General features: G+C 46.4%; 1 protein-coding gene across 1 annotated transcript in view; it reads right to left on the reverse strand.

Annotated features, from left to right (window-relative positions):
• The window catches only part of CDHR1 (cadherin-related family member 1), a gene marked incomplete at its 3' end in the record, with an annotated part of 36,170 nt that extends 29,103 nt beyond the window's left edge, over nucleotides 1-7,067 (reverse strand). Inside the window, exons 1-2 of the mRNA XM_008942127.1 lie at nucleotides 6,890-7,067; nucleotides 6,030-6,125 (exon numbers count right to left, since the gene is read on the reverse strand). Coding sequence (XP_008940375.1) covers nucleotides 6,030-6,125; nucleotides 6,890-6,950 — 157 coding nt within the window. The remainder of the gene's footprint in view (nucleotides 1-6,029; nucleotides 6,126-6,889) is intronic.
• Nucleotides 7,068-10,469: the final 3,402 nt, after the last annotated feature.

Below are 10,469 nucleotides of genomic sequence, written 5' to 3' on the forward strand. Positions count from 1 at the left end.
TCCACGTGCTGCCTCCACTTGCTGCAAAGGAAATAAATGGGAAAAAAGAACAGCTGAAATCTTTTCAGTAAGTCCCAAGCAAACAGCCTCTCTGTGTCAGAAAGATAAGGCAACAGGAGTCTTCACCCAGGGAACATGGCAAATGCTGTGCAAGTGCCCCAGCTAGGGGATGGCACAGCAGGCTGGGGCAGGGAAGTCCTGGGGAGCTGCACACTGCTCCCCAGGAGCCACACCACTCTCTTTTCCTATGCCACCTTAAAAGGAATTTGCTCTCTGCTCCTGCCACCCAGGCTGAAGGGCTGTCCTGTGATGCCATTGCACTGTTTTATTTCATTTCTGAGTTAACTTCACTCCTGGGCAGCCTCTGTGTACGTGCTGTGGGGCTGGTGTTGCCCTCTCACTGAGGGCACTCTCTCCCTCTCTGCTGTGCAACACTCAGCAGTCAAACCCTCTCCCTGCCAAGTTCAACAAGCCAAGCACAGTCTGGACTCATGATCAGAGTGCCTGTTGTCCTCTGCCACCACAGCTGACATCTGTTAAGAAGATGCTGAGAGGGACAGCCATGGCCCTGCTCCCAGGACAGGACATCTCTGTTCCCAGTGTCACAGCAACACCGTCCTGCCCAGAGTTCTGTGCCTGCTCTCCACCCATCTCAGCCAAAGGCACATTTAGAATCCTAGAATCCTTTAGGTTGGAAGGGACCTCCAAGATCATCAAGTCCAACCCTTGAGCCATTAGGGCTCTAAAGTCCTCTGCTCAAACAGATCAGAATCTGTCAGGGTTGGAAGGGACCACAAGGATCCCCCAGTTCCAACCCCTCTGCCATGAGCAGGGACACCTCCCACTAGATCAGGCTGCCCAGAGCCTCCTCCAGCCTGGCCTTAAAGACCCCCAGGGATGGGGCCTCAACCCCCTCCCTGGGCAACCACCAGGAAAGGTGATGGGATAGCTAACACTAACCACAGATGGCTGTTTTAATTTCCAGGCTCACCCCAAGCAAAGGGCAGCTCAGGCTCCTGGAGGACACAGACCACACATCAAGACTACACCAAAACTAGCTCCTTTCCCCTCGCTACAGCTGCTGCTCCTTCCTGAGCACCTGGGTGACTCCTGCTCCCTCCCTGCCACACACCCCACTGCACGGGCTGGCCAAGCAGAAACCTGGCCAGGATCAGCAGGCCAAAACCCACAGCTACCACAGCAGCCTGCAGCTGCAAGTGCCTGTGCTGGGGCCAGGGGGAATGGTGGCAAGCAGTCAGTAATCAGTCAGCACGGGGGCTGAAACACCACCAGTACCAGTACCCGGGGTGGAGACAGCAGTACTCTGTCCCTGTGGCACTCACAGCAACCAGCTCCAAGGAGCAGCCATCTGAGGGCAGTTTCTTGCAGTTTCTGGTAGGAGAATAAGCCAAGAAGGGCAAGCTGTGACACCCGTGAGCCCTCAGTGCACGGCTGCAGTGCTCTGCTCTGTGCAGCTGCAAGCTCTGCTGCAGGGATGCAGAAGCCAGGCTGTTTAACACATTTGTTCTGGTAGCTCCTAGCTTTTGTAGGGGAGAGAATTTTAGTTTCTACCAAAAAAAAATGAATATTTTTGTACCTTCAAAAATTTAGCCCTTCTGGAATTATCTAAATGTGAGGGCTTGGTCGGTCTCAAGATTTCAAACACAGCTAAATCATCCATGTCTGTGTCCTTTCTAGTCAAAAAGGAATTATCATTTTACAAAGAATTCTATTAATTCTTTCACTCAGTTAGTTTTTGTGACAAAGAAGGCTGGAAATCAATTGTGGGAAAAAAAACCCACACCCTTGCAGGCTCAGCTACTATGTTTGTGATGGATGAAATATAGAAACACATTCAGAGAGACAGTGGAATCCCAGGGTGAGATGAGTGAGCACTGGAGGAAGGGCCTGGAAACAAAGCAGGGACTTTCATCAGTTTGGGAAGCATCAACTGGACCAGGGGGAGAGAAACAGGGAAGGAAGGGTGGGTGTCAGAGGGGACAAGAGGGGTCTCCACAGTCAGCTGTGAACTATGGGAAGAAATTGAACCATGTAGGAAGAGCAGGGGAAGCTTGAAGGATGGAGGGTCCTGGAGTGGTCAGTCAGCCTGTGGTAGGTACCTGGCAGCTGTAGCTTTGATCAAAGAACTGCCACCCCAAACTGGCTTTGAACAGAGGGGGAAATGCCTACCTGGGGGCATGGGAAACACCAGGAAGGAAAAACACAAGGATGAGAAGCATGCAAAGATCTCCAGAACACTGATGATGCTTTGGCTTTGAGAGAGTCATGAATTTAAGCCTTCTGCCTGTGCTTCAATCCCTAGCTCTGCAGCTGTTCTCAGTCCCCCTCCATCCCCATTATGAGGGCTTACAGGGATTAATAAGGTAAGATGAAACAAACAACCAGAAATAGCATCCTACACATGCCTTAAGACCTTGATCAGGAGCACACGTACACTTTGTGTGTACACAGGCAAAGAGCCTCTCACCCACCTGCCCTGCCAAAGAGCCACACAAGCTGCCAATGCTGTTTTGGTTCATAACTTTCCCCATTCTTCTTTAATCTAGCACTGGAAGGGGCTAATGTTCTGGCCCTTCTTAGCTTGGAGGGTCTCATGCTCTGCAGCAATAAAGGGATCTAGGAATCTGCAGACAATTTCAAGCTTTCATACAGAAATAGTATTTGCTGGTTTTATGATAACTTATGTCATAGCATATGTAACAACTCTCTGTAAGTAAGCAAAATGGCATAAGGAAGAAGAAGGTCAAGTTAAGGATGATACGAGCACGATAATGTGATTTTCTTCAATGTGATATGTTCCTGCAGCTGCAGCATTGCAATTTCTCTTCCTATTGTCATACAGAGGCACCATCTGCTCCTTTTGGAGCTCAAAAACGTTGCATGCCCCTTGCTGACGGATGCCTGGGAATATAACTAACACACTACTTTGCCAACTTCTTGCAATCTCAGCAGGGCCAAAGGTTGTAAAATATCTGGAGGTTCATTTAAGGCTGCTGTCCATGACATGGCTCATACCAGACACTGGCTACTGCCAAGAAAAGCATCTTACCTAGAACTCCAAATTTTATGGAAGCATAGGGAAGACCTAATGGCAAGCTGCTCATTTTTGCACCACCTAAGCCTGAGTGAAGACATCCAGAACCAAACACATGGAAGTTTTAATTCCCCTGTTTTGTCACTGATTGTCCTGCTCAAACTGAAAGACAACTGTTAGGGTGTAGATGCTTGGGACAGCACACAGACACAGGAGACTAGATTCCTCCTTCTTTTGGAGGAGATTGGGGCAGAGGAATGAGGAGTAATAGTCTCCTCTGTGGTGTGAGACCTGACACTGAGGCCACAGAAAAGGGCCAGCCTGGTAGCCACTTAGTGTGTGAACCCTCACTGAGCTATGGCATGAGGCTCTGACTGGGGTCTGAAGTAAATGCTGGTCCTCTTGCTCTGTGCAAAGCTGAATGCACACCCAGCACTGCAGCACCCAAGTGCTGCTGTCATTGGTGCCCTCCTTGCCCAAGCATCCCCAGGAGTGGCCGTGCTGATGTGGGTGGTGGTAGCAACAGCAGTCTGCACTGAGCAAACCCCAAACAGCCACATGCCAAGGGAACTTCCTAAAGTGCTTTCAGAAGAGATGACCCTGCAATACTCACAGCTTTTAGCCAAGGTGTTCTGGGAATTAGCCCAAAGCAGCACTGGCAACTGTGTGGCAAAACAACCACATTTGGACTTCTCAAAAGTAAGGTCTTGTGTCCCTTTCCCAAGGGTTTCTGTAGGCCCCTTGCAAAAGCCTAAACACTTCCTAACCTTTCACCTCAGAGAAATGCTTTTGGTGGCACCTGTAGACCTTTAAGCCAGAAGCTGCCTCTTTTCTGCCTTTTAAAGCACATTTAAACAGCAAATTAGAAGTACAAGCTAGCCAATGTAAACAAGTAAGCCCATTCTGGATGAAGCCAGCAGGCATGAGGCACAGCAGCACTTAAGACAGAGCAGCTTGAGCTTTACCACTGCTGCAGCCAAAGCATAAGCTCTCCAGGGACCTCTCTGTACACCAACAATCCCATATCACATCATTTATTTGTCATTGTTCACACTCAGGCTAGTTAGGAGGACGCTAGCACAGGCTCTGATCCCCCACACCCCTGTTCTGCTGTTAAAGCACACACACTCTTCTTTTCTGCCTGGAGCCCCAGATGCAGCCAGTGCTGGAGAATTGCTGCTGTGCTTTGGTGCTGCAGGGAGAGGGTCAGCTGAGAGACCATGTGGTGCTGCTGTCCTGGCAGGAGGGACGTTTTTGGCTGTGTTGAAGCTCTGTGCCATGTTCAGCACCCCACCCCTGTGTGGGTGGCTGGGGCTCCCAGCAGTGGCAGATGCTCTGTAAATGTCTGCAAGCTGGCACCACACCAAGGGATGGGATGGGATGGGATGGGATGGGATGGGATGGGATGGGATGGCAAGGGAGCTGTACTGCCCACGGTGTGAGTGGTGGAGCTGGCACACATCACCCCAAGCAGCCTGAGTCAGGGTTCCACTCTGTGGCTATCTGGCACTACAAGCGCATCCGGAGTCAGGGTTCCACTCTGTGGCTATCTGGCACTACAAGCCTTATCTACACTCCTAGGCAAGTGGTTCCACCAGCTAATCCAACTCCAGGAATCAGCAGAGCTGTCTGGATGGCCAAGGCTGAGCACGTGTGGTTTCTGTATCCACTTGGGCAGAAGCACAGCAAAAATCACAGCTCCTTGGTCTGCCTCTGGCTTTTGCAAGTGCCACTACATTACTGCTGGCCTTCAGCTGAGGTTTCCACTTAAGCTTGATGGAGCTTATAGCAGATCCCTGGTGCATCATAAGCGTGCTCTTAAGTTCATCGGCTAGATGCGTCAGCTTCTACGCTATGAGCTGCCTCTCCCCCCCTGCCTCCTCTCTGGTGGGGCAGGCAAAGGAGAAATCACTGCTCCCCCATCACCCTTTCCTCACCCCCTAGGATGTCCAGTGTGGATCCCAGCTGGCATGAACCCCCTTGGGCCAGAAATGTAGATTATGAGCAACACTCAGGAAGCTGCTTCCCAAGGCAGAGAGCGACCCTGGTCCTGTTTAGGAAAGCCAAGGTGGTTTTCCAGAGGAGGCTGTGCCCTCTGCATCCTTCCCTCAGCCCTGGGGGGGGAGGGTTTTGGGTGCACCCCTCCATGCAGCCACCTCTCCCCCCTATGCGTTAAGCAACTCATAAAGGGTTGCTCTGGTACCCAATTTGCAATAGCTAAATACTTTTCTGATTTAGCCTGGAAAAGATACAAACAGCAACAAATCCACAACAAAACCTCAGCACAATGTTTGAAGCTAAGCTGGTGTTCATCACCATAGTGTCTTCTGCATGAAATTTTTTAGATGTTAGGAAATTATTCTTCCCATGGAAAATACTGTTTATAAATCACCTCTCATTATTTTTTCTTAATTAAACTACAATTAAAAGAAGCATAAACAGACTTGCCTCAAAAGGCTGAAAACTAAGAAATGTATCAATTTTCAATAAAACAAAACTAAACCTTTTTTAAAAAGCATCAGTTATTTAGGCAAAGCAATTTTCATTCCAAGTAGAAACATTTTCTACTGTGCTGTAAACATGAAAAATGTGATAGGTGTTTAAAGAAAACCACGCCTCTGTTACTTTTTGGGTTGCACTTACTATGATAAAATTACTAGCAACTAGACTTTCATCTCAAAAGCTTTTACAGACTTGGCAAGAAGTTGCTCACTACCATGAATTTATTTCTCACACCAAAGGTCTGTGCTCTGGTGCTGTGAACAGATTGGTGGACCAAGAAAAAGTGAGCTAAAATTCATGTTTTCAATTACAGCTACAATTCAACCATGTCATTTTAAATTGAGGTCAATTAAAAGCTTGAGAAAAAAACACATGTAGACCACAGTATATAACAACAACTGACATCAAAATACACGTTGCTAATGCAAAGAGCAGGCAGCTCCCATTTCACAGTTTCAATATTAATACTGACCAATAGGTGTGTCCTCCGAAAGGCTGAGAAGTGCCATGTTCCCGTTTGTGCTTCTGGCTCCATTATCAAAGAAATAGGGGGCATAATTTGCCTGAACTGCAATTAAAACAAAACAAAAGCCGAAGAAAAGCGTTTTGTAGGTGGCAGTTATTTGGCTTTGCTACCTGACTCTGAGTAAACACGAGCTGATGGGGGAGTGCTGAGTGTAACAAACCCACTGGCTGCCACAGACTTGCAGAATTACATCTGTACAGATATTTTTAAATAAAATTACTTCTACATGCCACCCTGCCAGTATTTACACAGCAGCAAATAAAGAGAGTATATAGAAAAAGCTCAAAACCAACAGAAACAAAACAAGTGGCAGGATCTCTCTAAAAAAAACTCAATCAGTTCCAGACAGCTTCATTGCAAAATTAACCTTCTCAGCTTGCAATGACTCTATGCTGCTCCCCTGCTCCACACTTGCAAGTTTGAAACCTTCCCAATGCCTCAGTTCCTCACCCAGTATTCTAAGCACATTCTGCCTTAAAATTATGCCTACTGCATGAGCAATTAGCCATAATTAAATCGTTACTTACTTGCTGCCAGACAACAGCAAAGTTTAAAACAAAAAAGAAACAAAACAAAAACAACAAATTAGTTCTCATCCTTCTGACTGACCGTTAGAGAATCAAAACAGCCCATTTGAAACAAAACTCAGAATACATAAACACAGAGTGTAACATTTGCACAGGGATCAGTTGCCAAGGGAAATATTTCGAGACAACATCACCACGTCAGTAAGGATTACTACAGGATTTAAGGTTATGCTTGTATCCTCCTGTATTTTTACTTAACAAAGTGATTATGGTACTCACCCAGGCAAACGTGCACTAAACTGAGAAATAAGGAGGGGGTGAGGTGCCTTACATGCTTCATCCCACTGGAGAAAGGGACAAATTCTTCTCTGTTTCAAGGGCTTGTTTGGTGGGTTTCTTGTCCTCTCTGAAAGGTCCAGGAAAGTGTCCTTCAGACTGATGCAGTGGAGAAATGTGCAAGAGGCAGTAACAGATGCTAAGATGTTAAGCGGATGACACGTCTTAATTTCTGAGGAATTTAAAGAAGCTCCTTCCTACCACCTAATTAGACCAATTACTTTGCAGGGAGCTGTGGGACTAATTTCTGAGACAAGATTTGGCAGAATTGGTGTAACTCTCATAGGTTCTGCTGTTAGTACTGTAGTTGTGCTGTTCAAACACAAAAATCAGAGAGAAGGTAAAGTAGAAAGGTGTTTTCTTTCTGAGCTGTCTTTAATTCTCTAAGCTAGTCCCCTGTTTTTGAGAGCTAAAAGAGGTTTCTCTTTATTTTAGCTCTGATAATCTTGAGAAACTACAAAGGAAGAAAAATGTAACGTTAGCAACAAACAGTAAACATGATTGCTACTGTTGTAAAGGAAACAAATCACATTTATGATGGCAAAAGATATACCAAATTGCAACCTAAAAATGCAAGTCAAAATGTTCTTTTCATGAAACGGCCTGATCATTTAATTCTTAAACTGCATGAATTTCTGAAAGCATCTTTTACATTCAGCAGGTAATTTCTAGACAATATACTAAAAAGTGTGTTTCATCTTCAATCCATAGAAGAAGGTAACAAAGTCCTTTTTTTCATTTCTTGTTTTGATGTTCTGCACCCAAAAGGTGCTTGCAGTAATTTAAAATATACATCACCCAATAAATGATACAGTTTAAAAAACCAGTCGCTCTGGGAAGTTGTTCACAGAGGAAGCTTTTGGCTGCTTAAAAGGGACTTCATCAGTGGCAATACTCAGCTAGGAATCAAGGAGATGTTTACATAGAGGCTTAGCTGTTGAAACTTGACCCGAGCCAAAGCACTTGCCCTTTAAGGACGTGTTAATGGAGTTTTCTGTGTTTAAATTAACAGCTGGCGTGAAATAAACGTCTAAGAAATTAATCAGTCAAAGAGTTCTCCACTGCAAGGCTTTAAAACGTGCCAGAGGCTACACTTTCTTCCTGGCAGAGACCTTGCAGGCTAGTGCCAGGGGTGCAGCTGGCAGCACCCTGGAAGCTCCTGCTCTTTCCGTGTATTTTTCCTGCAGAGGGAGATGGCAGTGAAATCCTGCCACACTTTTACAGCATACTTTACCCATCAGCTGCTGAAACCACAGCGTGAGCGAGTGATGGAGGTGGCTGAGGGAGAGAAGTCTTCACTGCAGGGGCAGTGCTGTGATGCTCCTGTGCTGCAGGCTGGGCACTGCTGCATCTTCAGGTTGTCCTGGCAGGACACCTCTGCCTGCAGAACACATCAGCTGTAAGGCTCCCAAAAAGGTCGAGGTAAAACTCTTGTGCACAAGAGTAACAAAATTCACCATCCGTCACGGGAGGATGAGAACAAAAGCCTAAAAAGGCTCCAAATTGGATGACACAGATTAATGAACACCAGGTTCATCAGTGACTAGCAAATGTGATGATACAGATGCAAACCCTGGCTCAGTAAGGCACTAAATTACCAGCTACCAGAAGCTCTAAAGTTAAAGCAGGGGAAGGCTCTTTGTCATCTTGATCTCTTTTCTAACCTTCTCCTACAGACCTTCAGTGAGACTCTGTCCAACTATTCTTGTTCAAGGGTGTTTGCAGAGGCTCCATGTGGAACCAATGTGTGACTTCAGCGGTGGCCTGTAAAGCTCAGGGGACCCTGCAGCAGGCAACTAAGAAAAACAAATGTATTTTTAGTGCATTTAAAGTCACAATTTGGAGATATGAAGCCTAAAATTGTGTGGGAGGGGGTACACCTATAGAAGACAGATCCCTGTTACGGATTTAACCATGACACCACTGTCAACAGCAATATTAAATCACTGATAAAATCACAGAAATTCACCTGCATGGTGCCCAAAAGGAAACATAAATAGCACCTAAATGTCCTCACCTGCCTCCTCAATCCAAAACTAACATCACAGTTTTTTTCTGCAGAGTATTTTCCTAGAAAAAGTGATGGAGAGCTCTTGTCAAAGTTAATAGCTGGCTGTTCCCCTGGTTGCATCCCCTGGGGATCTGAATCTCTAGGGCCTACATCTCCAAGGAAGCAGTGCCTCACTCCTCCTGAATTTTAATGAGTTTGAGCTCTTAATCCCCTTAGAGTTCGAAAACCTGGCTAATATGTGTCTATGCACACTCAGATACACACCTAACACAGCAACACTGACAGAATATGTTTTTCCTGACAGAAAATATGCTTGGATCAAAGCTAACACAGCTCATGGAGCCAGGCTGATTTTGATGAATTTTTATCTTGTGAAGAAAAGGGGCAGGAGGGGGTTTCAGGAGAGCAATATATTCTCTCCCAACAATTTTAGAAATAGAAGGATCCCTCTCCTTATGTAGAAGAAACTTTATATTTCATCTATCTCTAACATATCAAGTAGCAAGAAATACAAAAGAAGAATGAAAAATACCTCTGTAATCTGAACTAATTTATTTCACTGGGTGTTCCATTTGTTCACTATTCAGGATGAAAACCAATCTAGAGAGATCAAACATTTTCAGAATAAGAGTTCTGGGTTTGGGTCACTGATCAGCAATATCTGCTAGTTTGTTAGCCAACCTGAATGTGTATAAAATAAAAGTTTCAATGTTGCCATGCACTACAATAATGCAATCACTGTTTTGGAAGGCTTCAGCCCTTGTGACCACAGCCTGGGTGTGCTGCTCCTGGGGTGGTGTGGTTGTAACTGCTGCTCTGTGCATCATGAAGGCCCCTGGGATGCTCTGAAGCATGGAGGCTTCTCTTCCCCCAGCACAAACCTCTACTCTACACCAAACCCAGAACCTTCCAGGGCACAGGGGCCAGATGTAAAACTAACCACACACAAACTTCTGCCAGCTCCTGCCCTGTTATCTTTCTGAGCCTTCAAGAATCTTGGAAAATCCTGGATCCAAACACGTTTACTTTTCTTAGCTCTAAACACCAATCTAAGCATAGGGCTAGAAGTCTTCCTTAACCAAGCACAGCTGACAAGAACTGGGCTTCCACCAGTACTGAGAGCTGCCCCTCCCCTGTTCCCACATCCCTGAAGATGGGAATTCAGGGCCTCCCCAAGGCAGCCGTTCTTGAGCTCAGCCTCACAGCTCAACATGAAACGGAGGCCAGACCACAAACGGTGGCAGATGCCAACGCTAGAACAGCAGATAAAATGCCACAAGATCCCAGAGTGCAGCAAAACCACCACGAGCTCAGGGTTTCCCCTCTTGGGGGGGGTGGGAGGAAGACTGTTTCCAGCCCCTCTCAGTCACTCACTGCCACCCACACCAGCAGCCCGAGCAGAGAGGCTGAGCTGGCACAGAAATAAATTACTCTTTCCACACTGTGGCTGGCCCTTCCACCTCAGGGCAATCACATTAGAGCTGCCTACCTGGGGAATGCCTGCTTGGCATA

Source organism: Merops nubicus, unplaced genomic scaffold (genome assembly GCF_000691845.1).
Source record: "Merops nubicus isolate BGI_N331 unplaced genomic scaffold, ASM69184v1 scaffold1726, whole genome shotgun sequence".
NCBI classification, from domain to species: Eukaryota; Metazoa; Chordata; class Aves; order Coraciiformes; family Meropidae; genus Merops; species Merops nubicus.